Genomic DNA, 27,314 nt, shown 5'->3' on the forward strand with positions numbered 1-27,314 from the left:
ATATTATAAATAAGAAACTGTTCTTAATGGTTTATCTGGAAAAATAAAGGTTAAAAATAAAAATAAAGACTTTATTATGCAAAAGTTTGTGAACCCTGAGCTGCATTTCTTAAATCGAGCAGGTAAACACAATCAGGTGGGACAAATTGAGTGATGAAATTTACCAACGTAATGAGAGATCAGTTTAGGCTCAATAGAAGTGAACCCATGTAATGTTTGGGTTGGCTTTTACCTGAAAAATCACTTTTCTTGTGGCGCTTGTGGATATATTTGAAGGAAGTCCACTTCTAGGCAGATGTTCAGTCACTCTTAAAGCTCTCCATTTGTAGATGATTTGCCTCACAGTGGACCGATGGAGCTCAAACTTTTTTTGGCCCACCTGATTGTGTTTACCTGCTCGATTTAAGCAATGCAGCTCAGGGTTCACAAACTTTTGCACATACAAAAGTTGGCAAATAATTTGTTTAGTTTAGTTTTAACAATTGATTTCCAGAAAAGAAAATGTGGAACACATCTGTTATTTAATATAAAAATACTGGTATTGATAAAAATTAATTAATAATGGTTAAACTGGTATTGATAAAAATTGATAAAAATTAATTAATAATGGTTAAACTTGCCATGTTAGGCTCCTCCCCTTTACCACATTAAGCTCCTCGCCTTTACCACATTAGGTTCCTCCCCTTTACATGGTTAGGCTCCTCCCATTTACCATGTAAGGCTCCTCCCCTTTACCACATTAGACCCCTCCCCTTTACATGGTTAGACTCCTCCCCTTTACATGGTTAGGCTCCTCCCCTTTACCATGTTAGACTCCTCCTCTTTACAGCATTAGGCTCCTCCCCTTACCACATTAAGCTCCTCCCCTTTACATGTAAGGCTCCTCCCCTTCACAATATTAGGCTCCTCCCCTTACCACATTAAGCCCCTCCCATTTACCATGTTAGGCTCCTCCCCTTTACAATATTAAGCTCCTCCCCTTTACCATGTTAGGCTCCTCCCCTCTACCACATTAAGCTCCTCCCCTTTACACCATTAGACTCCTCCCCTTTACAACATTAAGCTCCTCCCCTTCACCACATTAAGCTCCTCCCCTTTACATGGTTAGGCTCCTCCCCTTTACATGGTTAGACTCCTCCCCTTTACATGGTTAGGCTCCTCCCCTTTACCATGTTAGACTCCTCCTCTTTACATCATTAGGCTCCTCCCCTTTACCACATTAAGCTCCTCCCCTTTACATGGTTAGGCTCCTCCCCTTTACTATGTTAGACTCCTCCTCTTTACAGCATTAGGCCCCTCCCCTTACCACATTAAGCTCCTCCCATTTACCATGTTAGGCTCCTCCTCTTTACCACATTAAGCTCCTCCCATTTACCATGTTAGGCTCCTCCCATTTACCATGTTAGGCTCCTGTCACTACACGATCTGAGGAGCCTGCACGATATGAGGTGCGCGTGCGCAAAATGGCCGTTAGGCTCCTCCCCTTTACCTTTATAGCCTCTCGGACCATAGGGGTCAGCCATGATTATTTTTTTCGCCGCCATTGCCCAAAATATTTACGCAGGGGCGGGGCTTATTAACAAATTGGCCATAACTCCTTAACCATAGGTCCTATCATCATCAAACTTGCTGGGTATGTGCAGAAGTCATGTGGTAGCATTGCCCACAATGTTTACGCAGGGGCGGGGCTTATTAATAAATTGGCCATAACTCCTTAACCATAGGTCCTATCATCATCAAACTTGCTGGGTATGTGCAGAAGTCATGTGGTAGCATGTCCCTCAAAGCTTATCGAGATTAACCCATAGGGGGCACCACAAATGCCCAAATGTCTCACGAAGCCCCGGGGGACTATGACGCACGTCTCCGAAAAATATTAGTAGGATAGCTTGGAAAACATGGCCGCCATTGACTAAAACGTTTATGCAGGGGCAGGGCTTAATAACAAATTGGCCATAACTAATTGACCATAGGTCCTATCATCATGAAACTTGCAGGATATGTGCAAAAGACATGTGGTAGCATGGCCCTCTAAACTTGTCGAGATTAACCCGTAGGGGCCCCCACAAATGCAAAAGCCATCATTCAAAAATGCAATGTTTGACAGGCCACGCCCCTCGCCCCCTGACTCTGATTGACTTGACATTTCTTACACATGTACAGCTCATGGTGCTCTACAATAAAGCCTCTTGGACCATAGGGGTCAGCCATTATTTTCTTTCTTCCCTAACTTACATGACCTGAAATACAGTGAAGTCACATTCACTCTGTGGATTTCCAACCTATCATCACCAAATTGTATACACAGCATCAGGGGACGGCCACAACTCGGGACTGGAGTTCGGAAAGCCCGCGGCGGCGGTTCGTAGAAGCGTTCTGGCCCGGCCGACGGGCGGGGCGCCGCCGAAGCGGGGATTGGCGGCCTGCGCAGGGCTGCCCGTACTTTCAAAATCTCCGCGGGATTTTCTAGTTTGTTAGTTGTGCCTTTATTCCTAGTGGGGCCTCTTGGACCAGATCAATATTATAAATAAGAAACTGTTCTTAATGGTTTATCTGGAAAAATAAAGGTTAAAAATAAAAATAAAGACTTTATTATGCAAAAGTTTGTGAACCCTGAGCTGCATTTCTTAAATCGAGCAGGTAAACACAATCAGGTGGGACAAATTGAGTGATGAAATTTACCAACGTAATGAGAGATCAGTTTAGGCTCAATAGAAGTGAACCCATGTAATGTTTGGGTTGGCTTTTACCTGAAAAATCACTTTTCTTGTGGCGCTTGTGGATATATTTGAAGGAAGTCCACTTCTAGGCAGATGTTCAGTCACTCTTAAAGCTCTCCATTTGTAGATGATTTGCCTCACAGTGGACCGATGGAGCTCAAACTTTTTTTGGCCCACCTGATTGTGTTTACCTGCTCGATTTAAGCAATGCAGCTCAGGGTTCACAAACTTTTGCACATACAAAAGTTGGCAAATAATTTGTTTAGTTTAGTTTTAACAATTGATTTCCAGAAAAGAAAATGTGGAACACATCTGTTATTTAATATAAAAAATACTGGTATTGATAAAAATTAATTAATAATGGTTAAACTGGTATTGATAAAAATTGATAAAAATTAATTAATAATGGTTAAACTTGCCATGTTAGGCTCCTCCCCTTTACCACATTAAGCTCCTCCCCTTTACCACATTAGGTCCCTCCCCTTTACATGGTTAGGCTCCTCCCATTTACCATGTAAGGCTCCTCCCCTTTACCACATTAGACCCCTCCCCTTTACATGGTTAGACTCCTCCCCTTTACATGGTTAGGCTCCTCCCCTTTACCATGTTAGACTCCTCCTCTTTACAGCATTAGGCTCCTCCCCTTACCACATTAAGCTCCTCCCCTTTACATGTAAGGCTCCTCCCCTTCACAATATTAGGCTCCTCCCCTTACCACATTAAGCCCCTCCCATTTACCATGTTAGGCTCCTCCCCTTTACAATATTAAGCTCCTCCCCTTTACCATGTTAGGCCCCTCCCCTTTACCACATTAAGCTCCTCCCCTTTACACCATTAGACTCCTCCCCTTTACAACATTAAGCCCCTCCCATTTACCATGTTAGGCTCCTCCCCTTTACAATATTAAGCTCCTCCCCTTTACACCATTAGACTCCTCCCCTTTACAACATTAAGCTCCTCCCCTTTACCACATTAAGCTCCTCCCCTTTACATGGTTAGACTCCTCCCCTTTACCATGTTAGACTCCTCCTCTTTACATCATTAGGCTCCTCCCCTTTACCACGTTAGACTCCTCCCCTTTACATGGTTAGGCTCCTCCCCTTTACCATGTTAGACTCCTCCTCTTTACATCATTAGGCCCCTCCCCTTACCACATTAAGCTCCTCCCATTTACCATGTTAGGCTCCTCCCCTTACCACATTAAGCCCCTCCCCTTTACCATGTTAGGCTCCTCCTCTTTACCACATTAAGCTCCTCCCATTTACCATGTTAGGCTCCTCCCATTTACCATGTTAGGCTCCTGTCACTACACGATCTGAGGAGCCTGCACGATATGAGGTGCGTGTGCGCAAAATGGCCGTTAGGCTCCTCCCCTTTACCTTTATAGCCTTTCGGACCATAGGGGTCAGCCATGATTATTTTTTTCGCCGCCATTGCCCAAAATATTTACGCAGGGGCGGGGCTTATTAACAAATTGGCCATAACTCCTTAACCATAGGTCCTATCATCATCAAACTTGCTGGGTATGTGCAGAAGTCATGTGGTAGCATTGCCCACAATGTTTACGCAGGGGCGGGGCTTATTAACAAATTGGCCATAACTCCTTAACCATAGGTCCTATCATCATCAAACTTGCTGGGTATGTGCAGAAGTCATGTGGTAGCATGTCCCTCAAAGCTTATCGAGATTAACCCATAGGGGGCACCACAAATGCCCAAATGTCTCACGAAGCCCCGGGGGACTATGACGCACGTCTCCGAAAAATATTAGTAGGATAGCTTGGAAAACATGGCCGCCATTGACTAAAACGTTTATGCAGGGGCAGGGCTTAATAACAAATTGGCCATAACTAATTGACCATAGGTCCTATCATCATGAAACTTGCAGGATATGTGCAAAAGACATGTGGTAGCATGGCCCTCTAAGCTTGTCGAGATTAACCCATAGGGGCCCCCACAAATGCGAAAACCATCATTCAAAAATGCAATGTTTGACAGGCCACGCCCCTCGCCCCCTGACTCTGATTGACTTGACATTTCTTACACATGTACAGCTCATGGTGCTCTACAATAAAGCCTCTTGGACCATAGGGGTCAGCCATTATTTTCTTTCTTCCCTAACTTACATGACCTGAAATACAGTGAAGTCACATTCACTGTGTGGATTTCCAACCTATCATCACCAAATTGTATACACAGCATCAGGGGACGGCCACAACTCGGGACTGGAGTTCGGAAAGCCCGCGGCGGCGGTTCGTAGAAGCGTTCTGGCCCGGCCGACGGGCGGGGCGCCGCCGAAGCGGGGATTGGCGGCCTGCGCAGGGCTGCCCGTACTTTCAAAATCTCCGCGGGATTTTCTAGTTTGTTAGTTGTGCCTTTATTCCTAGTGGGGCCTCTTGGACCAGATCAATATTATAAATAAGAAACTGTTCTTAATGGTTTATCTGGAAAAATAAAGGTCAAAAATAAAAATAAAGACTTTATTATGCAAAAGTTTGTGAACCCTGAGCTGCATTTCTTAAATCGAGCAGGTAAACACAATCAGGTGGGACAAATTGAGTGATGAAATTTACCAACGTAATGAGAGATCAGTTTAGGCTCAATAGAAGTGAACCCATGTAATGTTTGGGTTGGCTTTTACCTGAAAAATCACTTTTCTTGTGGCGCTTGTGGATATATTTGAAGGAAGTCCACTTCTAGGCAGATGTTCAGTCACTCTTAAAGCTCTCCATTTGTAGATGATTTGCCTCACAGTGGACCGATGGAGCTCAAACTTTTTTTGGCCCACCTGATTGTGTTTACCTGCTCGATTTAAGCAATGCAGCTCAGGGTTCACAAACTTTTGCACATACAAAAGTTGGCAAATAATTTGTTTAGTTTAGTTTTAACAATTGATTTCCAGAAAAGAAAATGTGGAACACATCTGTTATTTAATATAAAAAATACTGGTATTGATAAAAATTAATTAATAATGGTTAAACTGGTATTGATAAAAATTGATAAAAATTAATTAATAATGGTTAAACTTGCCATGTTAGGCTCCTCCCCTTTACCACATTAAGCTCCTCCCCTTTACCACATTAGGTTCCTCCCCTTTACATGGTTAGGCTCCTCCCATTTACCATGTAAGGCTCCTCCCCTTTACCACATTAGACCCCTCCCCTTTACATGGTTAGACTCCTCCCCTTTACATGGTTAGGCTCCTCCCCTTTACCATGTTAGACTCCTCCTCTTTACAGCATTAGGCTCCTCCCCTTACCACATTAAGCTCCTCCCCTTTACATGTAAGGCTCCTCCCCTTCACAATATTAGGCTCCTCCCCTTACCACATTAAGCCCCTCCCATTTACCATGTTAGGCTCCTCCCCTTTACAATATTAAGCTCCTCCCCTTTACCACATTAAGCTCCTCCCCTTTACACCATTAGACTCCTCCCCTTTACAACATTAAGCCCCTCCCATTTACCATGTTAGGCTCCTCCCCTTTACAATATTAAGCTCCTCCCATTTACCATGGTAGGCTCCTCCCCTTTACCGCATTAAGCTCCTCCCCTTTACACCATTTGACTCCTCCCCTTTACCACATTAAGCTCCTCCCCTTTACCACATTAAGCTCCTCCCCTTTACATGGTTAGACTCCTCCCCTTTACATGGTTAGGCTCCTCCCCTTTACCATGTTAGACTCCTCCTCTTTACATCAGTAGGCTCCTCCCCTTTACCACGTTAGACTCCTCCCCTTTACATGGTTAGGCTCCTCCCCTTTACCATGTTAGACTCCTCCTCTTTACAGCATTAGGCCCCTCCCCTTACCACATTAAGCTCCTCCCATTTACCATGTTAGGCTCCTCCCCTTACCACATTAAGCCCCTCCCCTTTACCATGTTAGGCTCCTCCTCTTTACCACATTAAGCTCCTCCCATTTACCATGTTAGGCTCCTCCCATTTACCATGTTAGGCTCCTGTCACTACACGATCTGAGGAGCCTGCACGATATGAGGTGCGTGTGCGCAAAATGGCCGTTAGGCTCCTCCCCTTTACCTTTATAGCCTCTCGGACCATAGGGGTCAGCCATGATTATTTTTTTCGCCGCCATTGCCCAAAATATTTACGCAGGGGCGGGGCTTATTAACAAATTGGCCATAACTCCTTAACCATAGGTCCTATCATCATCAAACTTGCTGGGTATGTGCAGAAGTCATGTGGTAGCATTGCCCACAATGTTTACGCAGGGGCGGGGCTTATTAACAAATTGGCCATAACTCCTTAACCATAGGTCCTATCATCATCAAACTTGCTGGGTATGTGCAGAAGTCATGTGGTAGCATGTCCCTCAAAGCTTATCGAGATTAACCCATAGGGGGCACCACAAATGCCCAAATGTCTCACGAAGCCCCGGGGGACTATGACGCACGTCTCCGAAAAATATTAGTAGGATAGCTTGGAAAACATGGCCGCCATTGACTAAAACGTTTATGCAGGGGCAGGGCTTAATAACAAATTGGCCATAACTAATTGACCATAGGTCCTATCATCATGAAACTTGCAGGATATGTGCAAAAGACATGTGGTAGCATGGCCCTCTAAGCTTGTCGAGATTAACCCATAGGGGCCCCCACAAATGCGAAAACCATCATTCAAAAATGCAATGTTTGACAGGCCACGCCCCTCGCCCCCTGACTCTGATTGACTTGACATTTCTTACACATGTACAGCTCATGGTGCTCTACAATAAAGCCTCTTGGACCATAGGGGTCAGCCATTATTTTCTTTCTTCCCTAACTTACATGACCTGAAATACAGTGAAGTCACATTCACTCTGTGGATTTCCAACCTATCATCACCAAATTGTATACACAGCATCAGGGGACGGCCACAACTCGGGACTGGAGTTCGGAAAGCCCGCGGCGGCGGTTCGTAGAAGCGTTCTGGCCCGGCCGACGGGCGGGGCGCCGCCGAAGCGGGGATTGGCGGCCTGCGCAGGGCTGCCCGTACTTTCAAAATCTCCGCGGGATTTTCTAGTTTGTTAGTTGTGCCTTTATTCCTAGTGGGGCCTCTTGGACCAGATCAATATTATAAATAAGAAACTGTTCTTAATGGTTTATCTGGAAAAATAAAGGTTAAAAATAAAAATAAAGACTTTATTATGCAAAAGTTTGTGAACCCTGAGCTGCATTTCTTAAATCGAGCAGGTAAACACAATCAGGTGGGACAAATTGAGTGATGAAATTTACCAACGTAATGAGAGATCAGTTTAGGCTCAATAGAAGTGAACCCATGTAATGTTTGGGTTGGCTTTTACCTGAAAAATCACTTTTCTTGTGGCGCTTGTGGATATATTTGAAGGAAGTCCACTTCTAGGCAGATGTTCAGTCACTCTTAAAGCTCTCCATTTGTAGATGATTTGCCTCACAGTGGACCGATGGAGCTCAAACTTTTTTTAAATTCATTTATTTTTTCATAAGTCATGTGGTAGCATTGCCCACAATGTTTACGCAGGGGCGGGGCTTATTAACAAATTGGCCATAACTCCTTAACCATAGGTCCTATCATCATCAAACTTGCTGGGTATGTGCAGAATGTGGTAGCATGTGCAGAATGTGGTAGCATGTCCCTCAAAGCTTATCGAGATTAACCCATAGGGGGCACCACAAATGCCCAAATGTCTCACGAAGCCCCGGGGGACTATGACGCACGTCTCCGAAAAATATTAGTAGGATAGCTTGGAAAACATGGCCGCCATTGACTAAAACGTTTATGCAGGGGCAGGGCTTAATAACAAATTGGCCATAACTAATTGACCATAGGTCCTATCATCATGAAACTTGCAGGATATGTGCAAAAGACATGTGGTAGCATGGCCCTCTAAGCTTGTCGAGATTAACCCATAGGGGCCCCCACAAATGCGAAAACCATCATTCAAAAATGCAATGTTTGACAGGCCACGCCCCTCGCCCCCTGACTCTGATTGACTTGACATTTCTTACACATGTACAGCTCATGGTGCTCTACAATAAAGCCTCTTGGACCATAGGGGTCAGCCATTATTTTCTTTCTTCCCTAACTTACATGACCTGAAATACAGTGAAGTCACATTCACTCTGTGGATTTCCAACCTATCATCACCAAATTGTATACACAGCATCAGGGGACGGCCACAACTCGGGACTGGAGTTCAGAAAGCCCGCGGCGGCGGTTCGTAGAAGCGTTCTGGCCCGGCCGACGGGCGGGGCGCCGCCGAAGCGGGGATTGGCGGCCTGCGCAGGGCTGCCCGTACTTTCAAAATCTCCGCGGGATTTTCTAGTTTGTTAGTTGTGCCTTTATTCCTAGTGGGGCCTCTTGGACCAGATCAATATTATAAATAAGAAACTGTTCTTAATGGTTTATCTGGAAAAATAAAGGTTAAAAATAAAAATAAAGACTTTATTATGCAAAAGTTTGTGAACCCTGAGCTGCATTTCTTAAATCGAGCAGGTAAACACAATCAGGTGGGACAAATTGAGTGATGAAATTTACCAACGTAATGAGAGATCAGTTTAGGCTCAATAGAAGTGAACCCATGTAATGTTTGGGTTGGCTTTTACCTGAAAAATCACTTTTCTTGTGGCGCTTGTGGATATATTTGAAGGAAGTCCACTTCTAGGCAGATGTTCAGTCACTCTTAAAGCTCTCCATTTGTAGATGATTTGCCTCACAGTGGACCGATAGAGCTCAAACTTTTTTTAAATTCATTTATTTTTTCATAAGTCATGTGGTAGCATTGCCCACAATGTTTACGCAGGGGCGGGGCTTATTAACAAATTGGCCATAACTCCTTAACCATAGGTCCTATCATCATCAAACTTGCTGGGTATGTGCAGAATGTGGTAGCATGTGCAGAATGTGGTAGCATGTCCCTCAAAGCTTATCGAGATTAACCCATAGGGGGCACCACAAATGCCCAAATGTCTCACGAAGCCCCGGGGGACTATGACGCACGTCTCCGAAAAATATTAGTAGGATAGCTTGGAAAACATGGCCGCCATTGACTAAAACGTTTATGCAGGGGCAGGGCTTAATAACAAATTGGCCATAACTAATTGACCATAGGTCCTATCATCATGAAACTTGCAGGATATGTGCAAAAGACATGTGGTAGCATGGCCCTCTAAACTTGTCGAGATTAACCCGTAGGGGCCCCCACAAATGCGAAAGCCATCATTCAAAAATGCAATGTTTGACAGGCCACGCCCCTCGCCCCCTGACTCTGATTGACTTGACATTTCTTACACATGTACAGCTCATGGTGCTCTACAATAAAGCCTCTTGGACCATAGGGGTCAGCCATTATTTTCTTTCTTCCCTAACTTACATGACCTGAAATACAGTGAAGTCACATTCACTCTGTGGATTTCCAACCTATCATCACCAAATTGTATACACAGCATCAGGGGACGGCCACAACTCGGGACTGGAGTTCGGAAAGCCCGCGGCGGCGGTTCGTAGAAGCGTTCTGGCCCGGCCGACGGGCGGGGCGCCGCCGAAGCGGGGATTGGCGGCCTGCGCAGGGCTGCCCGTACTTTCAAAATCTCCGCGGGATTTTCTAGTTTGTTAGTTGTGCCTTTATTCCTAGTGGGGCCTCTTGGACCAGATCAATATTATAAATAAGAAACTGTTCTTAATGGTTTATCTGGAAAAATAAAGGTTAAAAATAAAAATAAAGACTTTATTATGCAAAAGTTTGTGAACCCTGAGCTGCATTTCTTAAATCGAGCAGGTAAACACAATCAGGTGGGACAAATTGAGTGATGAAATTTACCAACGTAATGAGAGATCAGTTTAGGCTCAATAGAAGTGAACCCATGTAATGTTTGGGTTGGCTTTTACCTGAAAAATCACTTTTCTTGTGGCGCTTGTGGATATATTTGAAGGAAGTCCACTTCTAGGCAGATGTTCAGTCACTCTTAAAGCTCTCCATTTGTAGATGATTTGCCTCACAGTGGACCGATGGAGCTCAAACTTTTTTTGGCCCACCTGATTGTGTTTACCTGCTCGATTTAAGCAATGCAGCTCAGGGTTCACAAACTTTTGCACATACAAAAGTTGGCAAATAATTTGTTTAGTTTAGTTTTAACAATTGATTTCCAGAAAAGAAAATGTGGAACACATCTGTTATTTAATATAAAAAATACTGGTATTGATAAAAATTAATTAATAATGGTTAAACTGGTATTGATAAAAATTGATAAAAATTAATTAATAATGGTTAAACTTGCCATGTTAGGCTCCTCCCCTTTACCACATTAAGCTCCTCCCCTTTACCACATTAGGTTCCTCCCCTTTACATGGTTAGGCTCCTCCCATTTACCATGTAAGGCTCCTCCCCTTTACCACATTAGACCCCTCCCCTTTACATGGTTAGACTCCTCCCCTTTACATGGTTAGGCTCCTCCCCTTTACCATGTTAGACTCCTCCTCTTTACAGCATTAGGCTCCTCCCCTTACCACATTAAGCCCCTCCCATTTACCATGTTAGGCTCCTCCCCTTTACAATATTAAGCTCCTCCCCTTACCACATTAAGCCCCTCCCATTCACCATGTTAGGCTCCTCCCCTTTACAATATTAAGCTCCTCCCCTTTACCATGTTAGGCCCCTCCCCTTTACCACATTAAGCTCCTCCCCTTTACACCATTAGACTCCTCCCCTTTACAACATTAAGCCCCTCCCATTTGCCATGTTAGGCTCCTCCCCTTTACAATATTAAGCTCCTCCCCTTTACCATGTTAGGCTCCTCCCCTTTACCGCATTAAGCTCCTCCCCTTTACACCATTAGACTCCTCCCCTTTACAACATTAAGCTCCTCCCCTTTACCACATTAAGCTCCTCCCCTTTACATGGTTAGGCTCCTCCCCTTTACATGGTTAGACTCCTCCCCTTTACATTGTTAGGCTCCTCCCCTTTACCATGTTAGACTCCTCCTCTTTACATCATTAGGCTCCTCCCCTTTACCACGTTAGACTCCTCCCCTTTACATGGTTAGGCTCCTCCCCTTTACCATGTTAGACTCCTCCTCTTTACAGCATTAGGCCCCTCCCCTTACCACATTAAGCTCCTCCCATTTACCATGTTAGGCTCCTCCCCTTACCACATTAAGCCCCTCCCCTTTACCATGTTAGGCTCCTCCTCTTTACCACATTAAGCTCCTCCCATTTACCATGTTAGGCTCCTCCCATTTACCATGTTAGGCTCCTGTCACTACACGATCTGAGGAGCCTGCACGATATGAGGTGCGTGTGCGCAAAATGGCCGTTAGGCTCCTCCCCTTTACCTTTATAGCCTCTCGGACCATAGGGGTCAGCCATGATTATTTTTTTCGCCGCCATTGCCCAAAATATTTACGCAGGGGCGGGGCTTATTAACAAATTGGCCATAACTCCTTAACCATAGGTCCTATCATCATCAAACTTGCTGGGTATGTGCAGAAGTCATGTGGTAGCATTGCCCACAATGTTTACGCAGGGGCGGGGCTTATTAATAAATTGGCCATAACTCCTTAACCATAGGTCCTATCATCATCAAACTTGCTGGGTATGTGCAGAAGTCATGTGGTAGCATGTCCCTCAAAGCTTATCGAGATTAACCCATAGGGGGCACCACAAATGCCCAAATGTCTCACGAAGCCCCGGGGGACTATGACGCACGTCTCCGAAAAATATTAGTAGGATAGCTTGGAAAACATGGCCGCCATTGACTAAAACGTTTATGCAGGGGCAGGGCTTAATAACAAATTGGCCATAACTAATTGACCATAGGTCCTATCATCATGAAACTTGCAGGATATGTGCAAAAGACATGTGGTAGCATGGCCCTCTAAGCTTGTCGAGATTAACCCATAGGGGCCCCCACAAATGCGAAAACCATCATTCAAAAATGCAATGTTTGACAGGCCACGCCCCTCGCCCCCTGACTCTGATTGACTTGACATTTCTTATACATGTACAGCTCATGGTGCTCTACAATAAAGCCTCTTGGACCATAGGGGTCAGCCATTATTTTCTTTCTTCCCTAACTTACATGACCTGAAATACAGTGAAGTCACATTCACTCTGTGGATTTCCAACCTATCATCACCAAATTGTATACACAGCATCAGGGGACGGCCACAACTCGGGAATGGAGTTCAGAAAGCCCGCGGCGGCGGTTCGTAGAAGCGTTCTGGCCCGGCCGACGGGCGGGGCGCCGCCGAAGCGGGGATTGGCGGCCTGCGCAGGGCTGCCCGTACTTTCAAAATCTCCGCGGGATTTTCTAGTTTGTTAGTTGTGCCTTTATTCCTAGTGGGGCCTCTTGGACCAGATCAATATTATAAATAAGAAACTGTTCTTAATGGTTTATCTGGAAAAATAAAGGTTAAAAATAAAAATAAAGACTTTATTATGCAAAAGTTTGTGAACCCTGAGCTGCATTTCTTAAATCGAGCAGGTAAACACAATCAGGTGGGACAAATTGAGTGATGAAATTTACCAACGTAATGAGAGATCAGTTTAGGCTCAATAGAAGTGAACCCATGTAATGTTTGGGTTGGCTTTTACCTGAAAAATCACTTTTCTTGTGGCGCTTGTGGATATATTTGAAGGAAGTCCACTTCTAGGCAGATGTTCAGTCACTCTTAAAGCTCTCCATTTGTAGATGATTTGCCTCACAGTGGACCGATGGAGCTCAAACTTTTTTTAAATTCATTTATTTTTTCATAAGTCATGTGGTAGCATTGCCCACAATGTTTACGCAGGGGCGGGGCTTATTAACAAATTGGCCATAACTCCTTAACCATAGGTCCTATCATCATCAAACTTGCTGGGTATGTGCAGAATGTGGTAGCATGTGCAGAATGTGGTAGCATGTCCCTCAAAGCTTATCGAGATTAACCCATAGGGGGCACCACAAATGCCCAAATGTCTCACGAAGCCCCGGGGGACTATGACGCACGTCTCCGAAAAATATTAGTAGGATAGCTTGGAAAACATGGCCGCCATTGACTAAAACGTTTATGCAGGGGCAGGGCTTAATAACAAATTGGCCATAACTAATTGACCATAGGTCCTATCATCATGAAACTTGCAGGATATGTGCAAAAGACATGTGGTAGCATGGCCCTCTAAGCTTGTCGAGATTAACCCATAGGGGCCCCCACAAATGCGAAAACCATCATTCAAAAATGCAATGTTTGACAGGCCACGCCCCTCGCCCCCTGACTCTGATTGACTTGACATTTCTTACACATGTACAGCTCATGGTGCTCTACAATAAAGCCTCTTGGACCATAGGGGTCAGCCATTATTTTCTTTCTTCCCTAACTTACATGACCTGAAATACAGTGAAGTCACATTCACTCTGTGGATTTCCAACCTATCATCACCAAATTGTATACACAGCATCAGGGGACGGCCACAACTCGGGACTGGAGTTCGGAAAGCCCGCGGCGGCGGTTCGTAGAAGCGTTCTGGCCCGGCCGACGGGCGGGGCGCCGCCGAAGCGGGGATTGGCGGCCTGCGCAGGGCTGCCCGTACTTTCAAAATCTCCGCGGGATTTTCTAGTTTGTTAGTTGTGCCTTTATTCCTAGTGGGGCCTCTTGGACCAGATCAATATTATAAATAAGAAACTGTTCTTAATGGTTTATCTGGAAAAATAAAGGTTAAAAATAAAAATAAAGACTTTATTATGCAAAAGTTTGTGAACCCTGAGCTGCATTTCTTAAATCGAGCAGGTAAACACAATCAGGTGGGACAAATTGAGTGATGAAATTTACCAACGTAATGAGAGATCAGTTTAGGCTCAATAGAAGTGAACCCATGTAATGTTTGGGTTGGCTTTTACCTGAAAAATCACTTTTCTTGTGGCGCTTGTGGATATATTTGAAGGAAGTCCACTTCTAGGCAGATGTTCAGTCACTCTTAAAGCTCTCCATTTGTAGATGATTTGCCTCACAGTGGACCGATGGAGCTCAAACTTTTTTTAAATTCATTTATTTTTTCATAAATTTTTTGGCCCACCTGATTGTGTTTACCTGCTCGATTTAAGCAATGCAGCTCAGGGTTCACAAACTTTTGCACATACAAAAGTTGGCAAATAATTTGTTTAGTTTAGTTTTAACAATTGATTTCCAGAAAAGAAAATGTGGAACACATCTGTTATTTAATATAAAAAATACTGGTATTGATAAAAATTCATTAATAATGGTTAAACTGGTATTGATAAAAATTGATAAAAATTAATTAATAATGGTTAAACTTGCCATGTTAGGCTCCTCCCCTTTACCACATTAAGCTCCTCCCCTTTACCACATTAGGTTCCTCCCCTTTACATGGTTAGGCTCCTCCCATTTACCATGTAAGGCTCCTCCCCTTTACCACATTAGACCCCTCCCCTTTACATGGTTAGACTCCTCCCCTTTACCATGTCAGGCTCCTCCCCTTTACCATGTTAGACTCCTCCTCTTTACAGCATTAGGCTCCTCCCCTTACCACATTAAGCTCCTCCCCTTTACATGTTAGGCTCCTCCCCTTTACACTATTAGGCTCCTCCCCTTACCACATTAAGCTCCTCCCATTTACCATGTTAGACTCCTCCCCTTTACAATATTAAGCACCCCCCTTTACCATGTTAGGCTCCTCCCCTTCACCGCATTAAGCTCCTCCCCTTTACACCATTAGACTCCTCCCCTTTACAACATTAAGCTCCTCCCCTTTACCACATTAGGCCCCTCCCCTTTACAGCATTAGGCCCCCCCTTTACATCATTAGGCTCCTCCCCTTACCACATTAAGCCCCTCCCATTTACCATATTAGGCTCCTCCCATTTACCATGTTAGGCTCCTCCACCTTACCTTAAACAAAATTCCAAAAGCCTCAAGAGGTTCACGTAGTTTCAAGCAGTATTGATTGTCAACCAGCTCAACTACCTCCTGCTACAGGGGGCGGAAATTAAAAAAAGGAATAATAATAAGGTCAAATTTAAAATGTTTAACTTATATGTATCATCATGAAACTTTGCCAGTTGATAACTGACATTAAAACAATGATTTTTCGTATTGAAGTTTTTTTCATATTTCGCTTATTATTCACAAATTTGCACATCTCTAAAAACCAAAATTCTAGATGTTGGATAAAGCCAGAGTTAAAATCTTTATTGCATTTTTACAACAAATTAGTGTCCAAACAGAACAGATTTGGGATACAGACTTTTTTCATTTTATATATAAAAAAATATAGGTACTGTATGTCTTAAAAATGTCTCATAAATCAGACAATAAACAACAAATTAACAAGTCCTTCTGAATTAACCTTCAGAATAGTGCTAAGAAAGTTTAGTTCATGTAAGGGCTTTAGAAGTTGCGATTCTTGGTTAACAGTATTGAAAACCACTATCAAACCAAAATTATCACACAATTTCTCACAGAGGAAGTTTGTTATGTAGAAACTTAATACACTTATATGTTGTCAAAATGCATTAAAGATTTTAACTCTGGCTTCATCTAGATTTTGGGTTTTTAAAGATATCCAAATGTACGCATGATTAGTGGAATATGACAAATGAATAATCTTTTTGAAAAAAACTTCAATACAAAAAATCATATTTTAATGTCTATAATCAACTGGCAAAGTTTCATGATGACATCTTCAAGTTAAAATGTTCAATTTTACCCTCTCATTAAACCATGGTTCTGATTTTCTATGTCGGCCCCCTGTAGCTTTCCAGCATGTAGTTGACCAGGTTGTCCAACCAGGTTGTGATCCTTGAAGGTCCTAGACATCAGTTCTGGTGAACAACCTTCTACAACATGCCTTTTACAACATGCCAAGCCCATAAAATCACTTTGCCCCCTAGACCCAATCACAGCCTAGAAGATATTCTGTACACCACAACAGCACTCCCTATCTTTGATATGACTTAAATAGGATCTATACTTACAGCACCTCAGGCAATATTTAATAATGACACTGTCTCTTTTTTCTGTGTTTTTGGGAAAAGCTGTCACTATAATATATTTGATAATACAATAGAATAAGCAGTGGCTCCTTATGTCCTTATCTCTCCATCAGATCCATTATTAGCTCTTCTGGAGCGCTAGTACATCACACAATCATTCTCAGCTGATTTGATCTTGTTTGATCAACAGCTGTGTTATCTCTCTTGATCAAACTCCCTTTGTCCATCAGCGTTTCCTTCAGTTCAGCATAAGAAGCAACATGCATGAACTCCACGCCTCTGGGCAAACCAAGCTTGTGTTGAGACTGTTTCACCAGTGAACATTTATAATGTGAGTAATATTTATTTATTATTATTCTTCCGGACAATTACACATAATACATCATTTTCTCATTGCATATTCATACATATTACTTTGTGTTATCGTCCGAAGGGAAGCAGGAGAAGCCAAAGGCTTATCGGGTCCCGCCCCCACTCGCCATAAGATTCAGATACACAGATACACAGCTACTACAGTTAGAATTTTTTTTTTTCTTTTTTTTTAAGAAGATTCATTCTAATACACAGATCATTTTAGGTCTCTATTTTCCTCTGCGTGTGACAATGCAGATATGGCCTTGTCCATTTCTTCTCTAGTAGTCTAAACACATCTGCAAAAGTATTCAAAACAGTCAGTGTGTCTGCTGACCTCGGCTACAGTCCCACAACATGCAGTGTATTTACAAATTCTTCAGTCAGAGAAAGTCTTCCAATTTTGAATCGGGTGTTCTGAACACACAGCTGATAATTAACATTTATCTTTCATTTGAATTTCAATAGTCACACATTCCATCAGGTTATCAATAGCAGAGCACATTGTATTTACGATTTCAAATCTTATATTTTGACACAAACCAGTTTAAATCCCTTTAATCCAAATTGTCCATGCTTTTGCCTTCTTTAATCCTCGTCTCTCCGGAATTGATCCAAATCCTCCTCCGTTTTGATTTGAACAATTTTGGCTTCCTCTGGTGTAAAATATAATACTATATATAACATGTCACCAACAGCTTTGTTTAAGTGTGCTTATCTGTGCTTGCATTTTATGGAAATATTACATAAGAAAAATACAATTTGTTGTATGTGTGTATATATTTTTTAATCACATAGTAAAAGCACAGGGCTACTGGTTAGTCATGTTAACCAAACAAGGCGCGAAAAAACTCCAATCCCAACCTGTACAGCTTTTCATATTTGATTGGTATGCTCTACTGATTTCTCACATTTGTGGACCAAATGACTAACGAGAAAATAATCTGAGGGAAATATTGTCAAGGCTGAAATAACATACTTTGTTTAAAGGCGAAGTAAGTTATTTATGTCACTATAAGTGTTAAATCGCTCTTTATTCATACAGTGATCACTTATAGTGTGTGTGTTTCATAAAGCCGATCTCTCAGTCACTCGCTCTGCATGTACTCGTCAAATAAACTTTTCGGGGATCCCACTACTGATAACCAATCAGAAGAGAGAACGCTACAAACCGGCACCCGTCTCACTGCCGGTGCACGTGCAGAGCGACAGATGGGTGAATGTGTATGCGCCTACAATGGTGGAGCAGGTAAAACTCCTTCCCAATGTCTGTTTTGATGGTTTTTATCATGTTTTATCACACTTATGGATCTGAGATGATGCTAGATAACTCGCTGCTTGAAGACCGCAGTGCATTAATGTGGTGACGTAGGGACGAGCGAGGGGACTGCTAACTGCAGTCACTGACAGGAAGTTAGCTAAACTGACCATTCCGCGTACCATTCCATGTAGACATTTTGAGGGACTGTTAGTGCACCCTAAGAATACACTTATTTAACAGTATGTTATCCCTCTCAACCAGCCAAATCTGTGACAATAAAGACAGTAGGTTATAGTATCACTACTCTCAAGTCAAAGGAGCCTTAATACATGACTGTCCTTTTCTCGTGGCTTTAATTGGACTTTCACTGAGGAATCTGAACATTTCTTCCAACCCTGGTCTAGTATGTGCACCACAGGATTAGTCAGTAGCTAATGCTTCGGTGGAGATTTCTCTACACATTGTCTGCTGTTTGACTGAATCAATGTGCGCTGGCTCTTTTCTATCATAGACCACCATGTGTTTCTTTAAGGAAAGATCCTGACTCCACCCAGACACTGTTTGACAAGCCATGGACACATATCAACTGACTGACACTGAGTGAGACTGATAGGCCACGGACCACTGCTTATACAAGAGAGGAAGCAGCATTCCTATTGAGCTTATGACGTCATGATAAGGAGGATAGTAAGAGTTACCTGAAAGCCCCACACACTATCATGTGTAGGCCCTATCAGTCTACCGGTGGGAGGAGGGAGCATGCTAAAGATGGCAGCTGGTAGCCATGCTGTATGAGTTGGCATCAGTACAGAGTGCCAACTACTGTCAGAGAAAACCCTCTGCCCATTCATGTATTTGTTATTACACACACACACACACACACACACACACACACACACACACACACACACACACACACACACACACACACACACACACACACACACACACACACACACACACACACACACACACACACACACACACACTGTTATACCCATTCCAAGGCCTCCATCATCCTACCTCCATATCTGGCCCAGCTGCAGGATGTGGATGACGGACTGACTGAACCACATGCAGAATGAGTAGTAGGGGGACCGCTTGCTGCTCCTGCCGCCCGGCGCGGTGCTGGCGGTGCTGTTGGTCGTAGTGTTCTTGCTGGCGGTGGATGCCTGTCTCTGTGGCGTGGCGGGGTGGTGGTGTGGAGAGGTTACATCTCCGTGTGAGGCGGAGCCGCTCAGCAGCTTATTCCCGTCCATGTGCGAGCAATCCCCGCTGGACTCCGTCGCGTCCTCGGTGCTGAAGTCGTGGACGAACCATCTGAAGCTGAAGAGCTGCACCGAGAAGGAGCCGAGCACCACGAAGAACAGCGTCAGGCCGAACCACCAGTACTCCTTTCGGAGGAAGTAGTCCACCGACAGCCACACATCGGTGCCCACATCGGCCACATACACGGCCACTGCGGCTACGATCCATAGGCAGTCCCACAGCGTGTATCTCTGCTGCTGCTCCCTGCCCAGGCGAAGGCACGTCGAGTTGGAGCCTCCCGCACCGCAGCACCGCGACTCTCCGTTGGCGAAGTCCGCGTCCCCGGCGCCCGAAGCGTCGGGCTCGGCGCCCGGGTGGAGCCCCTGTACCGAGCCCGAGTGGAGCCCCTGTACCGAGCCTGAGTGCTCTGAGTTCTGCAGCGGAGTGAAGGCCACGTCGCTCTTCTTCATCTTCAGAACCCCGTCCGACTTGGCCGCCATTATCAGAAGCGCGTAATATTAGCCTGCTCTGTTCTCTTCGGCCCTGCCCCTCTCCGTCGACACCCTTGTGCTCGCCTCTCCTCCTCTTCCTCTGTTCAGGGATAGACTGGCTCCTCTACACCGCCGCCTGCTCATAATACACCATCAAGACCAGAAAGGAGACTGGACGTATAGCCCCGTGCCTGCTCCGATATGCGGGTCCATGTCAGGGTTTTCTTGGACTTCTCCTGTCGGCTGAATGGAACATCTTCAGCCGACAGGAAGGCTGTTCCGCTTTGTTTGCTAGCCTACCTGAAGCGGTTTTGTTAGAAGCGGGTTTCTTACTCTTTTCCTTCCATTAGTTGTGAAGCTGCTTCAGGTTTTGATGATGGAGAGATGAACCGGGATCGAAGGAGAAGGAGGAAGGCTGCAGCCATCTGCTTCTTCTTCTTCCATGGCACAGACTAAAAACTATGACATCATCCTATACGCTCTCGCTCGCTCTCTCTCCTTCTCTCGCTCTCGCTGCACGTCTCTCTGTCTCTCGGCCGTTTGCATACTATTTGATCTCCTTTACATCACATAAAATGGGCAAGTCAAGTTAAAATCCCTATTGAGGTAAGACAAATCCGCCTGTCAGTTTAGCTGTCGGCATGTGAATCCGGATATAAAGCCTGAAGTCCCGCAGACTCTTTTCAGCACCATGGACAGTTACTCAGCAGGCAAAGTACACACTTCTACTTCACACTCTTAAAGCTATTAACGGTCTCTCACTCAAAACCTCCCACAAACTGTTGTTGCCACAGAGTTGCATAAAATATAAAAACACCCCAGTCCTGGATCAATCAGCCTACATTGGCTTCCAGTTGCTTCAGCATTCAGATTTCATTGATAACGTTTACATACCTGGCCTGACTCCACTTTAAACTCCCTATCTCCTGAGAAGAGAAAAGCAAAAGCTTTTAAAGTCCCTAGCTTCCAGCCAGCAGGCTTTTTAACATGCTCTTTAGCCACAATGCTAGCCCTTCATTCTTAGAGCAGCTTTTCATATCAATATCACAACCACGTGTACCCACTGGGATTTATATCATCTTTCTTTTGAATGTTTTTACAACTAAAATAACTTTAAAGTATTCGAACAGAAGGTATTATATTACATGTGATGAACTAAGATTACAGAATGCTTCACAGTGACCTCTGTGCCCTTTGCTCTCTCATGAGGAAATGATGAAGACAATCAATCAATACAATGTGTCAAGAGATTGTGCAACACTGTTCTTACCCAGGTGATAATAATAATCCTAATAATCATTATCATTGTCATAACAACAATGACATTAGACTGAGTTTGTGTGATCAGAATGTATTTGATGTAGTTTGTTCATTATTGCTCTCTGCACTTTTCCCATGTTAACTTAAAAGAAACACACACTCTCACTCACACACACACACACACACACACACACACACACACACACACACAGACACATACACACACACACACACACACATACACAGCCTTTCAGCTGGTGGTAGCTGGGACTCAGCTCTAAGCGTGACTCTGTATTTGCTCTGTAACAATTCTTTATTAGATAAACAAAGACATATTCATGTTGGATCCCCTTTATTGATTCTCACCTTAAATAAAAATGTCCACCACAACAACAATAATAATTATAAGTATTTATTTTTTATTTTACAATAATAGAGGGAGAAGAGTGAAGGAGAAAATATTCCGCCTTGCATGGATTAAGCACTATTTTGATAACAGGGACCGCTTTTTCAAAACACTAGACACAATTAGCAAAACCACACACCCAATTAGCAGAACAGCTCAGACCCTTTGCAAAAATAAACACTTTTGCAAAAGCTATACACTAATAAAAAAAACATATTTTCTTACCATGTGAAACACACATGTGTAACAGGGTAGATCTGTATCCATCTGGTTTTGAGTGGTGGGTTTCATATTGTGTGTGTGTGTGTGCGCGCGTGCGTGTGTGTGTGTGTGTGTGTGTGTGTGCAGTGATCAGTGAAGCTTGAGGGTGTGGTTTACATATGTGGTGTGGGGTTAATTGCATGCTGATAGTACACAGGTGTGCTTTGGTGTGACCTCCAATCTGCAGTTCTTTACCAACCGCACACTCTCTGGAATCAGTCACTGACATTATGGGATAGATGGCTTGGCAAACATGGTATTGGTCAGATTAACACAAATGACATGAGACTACTCACTCTGTGCTCTGAGCACAACGTAACAATAACCAATACACTTTTCCAACAGAAGAACAAATACAAAACCTCTTGGATGCATGTAGATCATGTCAGAAAAGATTTCCGTAGCTCAGTTGATGGAGGAGATGGAGTTGTCAGTAAGGTCAGACACTTTGGAGCAGAAGTGGACCTCCATTAGCTCTGCTCTCTATGACGCAGCAGCCCAAACAGTCTGCTTTACAGTTTTTTACAATCACGCGAACACTAAAATCAAAAGTATTACACAATTATCAAAACCTTAAACTCAACCATTGGCCCATATATGCACCACTATAAGCACAAAGTCAGCCTCACACTTTTTTCAAAACAATACACACAGTGATTTGCAAAACACTAAACACACTTAAATACATTAGACACAGAAGTATATCATGATGTCACCTCATTGCAATTCCAAAGCACTGACTGTCAAACTACCAAACACATGAGCCAGTCAGTAAACACAACCCCCAAATGCACAAACACATGATTGCTTTATTGTAGACACTCCAATCAGGCTCAAGCACTATACAAATGCAGCAGGTAAGTTCACCTGCCTTTACAGTAACCAAAATGGAAGGAGTCAGAATACCAGTGAGGGTGAGAGGGGGAATCCACATATATGGGGTCCTCCTCCGTCATGCCAATATTAGCCCTTACAACACACCTCACATACTCACATTTTTAGACTGATTGCACAACGTAGTCACAGCAGGTAAACAAATGCACCAGATGCAATACATTGTCATCTGGACAATGTGTAATTCCACCGTGCTGCTCTGGTCCAGAACTGGTTTCAACACCATCCACAGTTCACAGTTCTATACCTTCCACCATACTCTCCTTATCCAGTTTTTCTCTGCATGGCGGTGGAAGGATGTGGATGAAATTCTCTGGACAGATCCGGCTAGGCGAAGAGATAATGTCTAGTATTTTCTATACTGTGTTTCCTTTATCAGATTTTTTTTTATTTATTTACAGTATTATCTGTTATTTGTAACCTGTACTGGATACAGTATTGTATGTGTTGTTGTTTGCTGGGATAACAGTGTTATGCAGACTACTGCACACATGTTTTGTTGTGATTTTCCATGTTGACTGATTTGGGTGTATAGAGAGAAATACATTATATTTTCCTCAGTCTGCAGCATTGGTCTTGTCAAGTGTTTGGTAAAACATTGTATATTTGCATTTTCTCTATGTACTTTATACATTACTCAAATCACTGAGAAGTAGAATTGCTAAATGTGTTTAAGGTTAGCAACAGCAGTGTGTAACTGATTCAGACAGAATTAAGTAATATGAAGCGTGTGTGTTTCATATGGTGACAAAATATAATTTTTATAAAATAAATGTATAGTTTTGAAAAGAGTGTTTCATTTTGCAAAGGGTCTGAGGTGTTTTGGTTATTGGGTGTTTGGTGCGTTTCAGTTGGACAGGGAACTTGTAAATTTCCGACTTCACTACATATTGTAGTCTATGGATCTACCGGCAACCTGGCAACGGTAACGTGCTAGAGCCTAATGTTTAGTTATTTGGATGAGAAAGGTTGTAGGCGTCCATACTTTCCCGAGCAGATGCACTGGAACACAGACAGGTACTCGGCAGTGTTAATTTCGTTGACTAAGACTATGACGAAAAATTTGTCAACAAACCTTTTTCATGGACGTAAACTAAATAAAAAGGCAGATATGATGACGAAGACTGAGACGAATATAACTGACACTCTAGTCAACGAATAGGAACGATACGAAAATGTTAGGGCGGGACGAATGGAGAAGAGATCCAATCAGAACTACTCTTTTTGTGGGACAAGTTGGGAAGAAATCCAATCAGTGCAAAGCAGCGAATGCAACCCTGTGTTGGTGAAAATCGACAGGAGACCTCGGCAGTGTGAGCGGGTGGAGTGAGCCGCTGTGCAGAAAAACTCTGCGGTTTGATGGACAAAATAATAGTCAGGGATATCCTGCCCGTTAACGTTGTCTAGGGGAACGGCTAAGTTCCGCGCTTGTGCATCCTCCCCGCAAAAAGAAAAAAGATTGTGGAATACAGTTAGTTCATAGACGGATCATGAGATAATGGCCGCCCGGGCAAAGGCTCTTAAAACTCCCCCTCCCCCCTATCCAGTCAGGTACACTGATTTTATGTGAGATTATTAGGATAGAATAGAATACATGTTTTGTATTACGACCATTAAATCTGTGTCTGTATTGCATATTCAAACCTTGATACCATTCAATGAAGAAAAACACTTAGTCGACGAAGATGTAAAATTTCGCTGTAAATTTAGTCAACTAAAATCATCTTATATTTAGTTGACTAAGACTAGACTAAGACTAAAAGATTTCAGATGACTAGAATAGGACTAAGACTAAATGGTGTGATATTCAAAAGACTAAGACTAAGACTAAATCAGAATATGCTGCCAAAATTAACACTGGTACTCGGAACTACCAAGTCGGAAATCTCCGAGTTCCGAGTATAAAGGAACGCAGCATTCAACTGAAACTGGAGCGCGACTTCGACGTCATCGTTCTCAGCCACTCGCTCTGTTCACTGATTGGACGGTCAGAAATTTTCCAGAGCTAGAGCTGAGAAATTCACTGCAGCCCCAGTCTGACTACTGAAGGGAAAATGAAATTTGAGCGGAAGTGAGTAGGCGGGTGGAGATACTTATCTTGTAATTACGAGATCCTGAGTGTGCTAACGGCTACATTAGCATTTGTTTAAATTATATGCAGTTTGTTCATTATGAGCCACCGGAGCCACCGTACTGTGTTGCCTCATCCAATCAGAATGCCCGGTGGGCTAGTTCACTTTTACCTCCTGTTTGTTACTGTATCGGAGCGCAGTTTTATTGAAAGCTTGGATTAAATGCAGTCGTTTAAACTTGGTGTGATCCTTGACTCATACAAACACATAAGAACGTTCTACAAGGAGGGCATGACAATGAGTATAGCCATGTCAACTTTGCCTAGATATGCAGTCACTGGGACTATTCAGGAGAAAAGCCCAGTCGGACCTCAGCAGCTGATCACGGGCGTAAAGCCGAAAGAGTGTCCCTCAGTACCCGATGCGATCGCTGATTAATGAATGAACAGTAAAAAAATATTTAAAATAACTGTATTGATTATGGGGCCCATTGTAGTCCGGAAAGGCATCGTTATTGATGAATGAGAGGGTGATTCTTATCTCGTAATTACGAGATAAGAATTACGAGATCCTGAGTGTGCTAACGGCTAAATTAGCTGTGAAACTTTTTTTTATTTGGTGAATGCTCAGCGCCACCGTACCATGATGATATGACTGCTAGGCCCACTCCAAACACACTGCTGCCCGGCTCTACCGCATATCTGCAGCATTCCAGGTCATTTCTCATCCACTTTGGACTTGATGCCTTTAGCTGAAAGATTTGTGTCATTATTTGAGCATTTAAAATCACTCAACTGTTCCTAGGTCTGCCTAGCCATCTTCTTTTGTCTTCCTTTTCTTGCTGCTTCAAACTTAAACAGCCCAGTTGGTAACAGGCGTTCAGTAGGACCACACCCTTACGGCCTCCACACACATCCTGCGTCTACCTCTGGAGCGCGTCGCCTTACGGCCCCCACACACATCCTACCTCTACTGCGCGTCTACCTCGCGTCTGCGTCTGACTTTTTGTCACTGACCGTGTAATCAACCTAGAGCGGGCACACATCCAACCTCAGACGCACTGCTGATGCACGTCGGAGGCACGTCTGCAGCGACGCTCCCCTTTACCTCAGGAGGCTCGCCTATTTTTTTCTGAGAGCCGCGCGTCTCTCTCGGGTCTCTCTGCTTTAACTGATAGAGAAATACTCTGCTGAGAGTCATATTGACTTCATACCAGCAGCTTTCGTTGTAGTTTCACCATTTCCTGGTGTGTCCCTTTCAAAATAAGACTTCCAACAAGCGAAAAGAAAAAAAAAGAAAAAAAAAGAAAAAGGCAATGGGGCGCACGGATTACTGTCCAGACTCAATATTAGACTCAATATAAATCATATGGATCATAAATGACACGAAAGAACTTCATTTTAATGGGAATTATCTATGAAAACTCTATGTAGAAAGATAGGGCTTTTAGAAGCAGCAGCAGCTGCTGAGACGTTCCATGTGTGTCCGAGAAAAGTCAGAGAGACGCAGTAGTAAGGTAAGGCGACGCGCTCCAGAGGTAGACGCAGGATGTGTGTGGAGGCCGTAAAGGCCAGGACACACCGGCCAGATAATCGCCGTCGTAGTGTCGGTAGGGGGTCGGGACACGAATCTGTTTGGTGTGTGCCGTGACGTCGGCCGACGTAGAGGTCGTCGGGCTTGTTTTGAGCCGATTGTTCAATCGGCGGCCGACTGTCTTTCATTTGGAGCAATTTGATTGTTGGAGGGCTAGCGAATCAGTGAAACCCAGAAGTGAGGCGGGTAGCACAAACAGCTAACAACAGCTAGCCATCGTTTTAATGTGTTTGTTCGTTTCGTTTTGAGAGTACTCACATGCATCAACCCTTGTTGACTGCTCGACACCATGCTCGACACTCTCTGCTAAAAATTGTGCTCTTATGGTCCATAAATATAAATACGTATTTCTATCTATGTTTATGCTCTAGAGAGCTGTCCCATCATTTCCGGCTTTCGTATTTTTTCGGGCCACAATACATGTTTCGGGCCACAATACATGTTTCTTCTTTCCTAGCCAAATTGATAGGGGGACACACATTCTGACGGACTGCATTTTTGGCCTGCCAAAATATGTATCCCCTAGGATATTACATAACATTCACTCGTCTGTCCTACAATCAAGTGTTTTATTTTTCAAATGTCAGATCATTTCTTACAACTATAGAGAATATAAACATGTTTCTTCAATCCTATAGCCAAATTGAAAAGGCGGGACATAACATGTTAATTTAAAAATAATGCTATCTTATGTGTTGTGTATCAGATCCTGATGTAAATACCTGGACATGAAAGCTGAAATGTTGATCATTGTCTCATATTCATATTTTGGTGTCAACCCCAAATGTTTTCAGTCTACA

General features: G+C 43.5%; 1 protein-coding gene across 2 annotated transcripts in view; it reads right to left on the minus strand.

Annotated features, from left to right (window-relative positions):
- xkr4 (XK related 4) overlaps positions 1-20,044 on the minus strand; it is a gene marked incomplete at both ends in the record, with an annotated part of 70,072 nt that extends 50,028 nt beyond the window's left edge. Inside the window, one exon of one of the 2 annotated variants that reach the window (XM_080034893.1) lies at positions 19,313-20,044. In XM_080034893.1, the coding sequence (XP_079891019.1) occupies positions 19,313-20,037 (725 nt within the window). The remainder of the gene's footprint in view (positions 1-19,312) is intronic. The other variant, XM_080034892.1, reaches the window with a different exon arrangement.
- Between the last annotated feature and the right edge of the window lie 7,270 nt (positions 20,045-27,314).

The sequence above is a fragment of the Ammodytes marinus genome (genome assembly GCF_949987685.1).
Source record: "Ammodytes marinus genome assembly, chromosome: 9".
Classification (NCBI taxonomy): domain Eukaryota; kingdom Metazoa; phylum Chordata; class Actinopteri; order Uranoscopiformes; family Ammodytidae; genus Ammodytes; species Ammodytes marinus.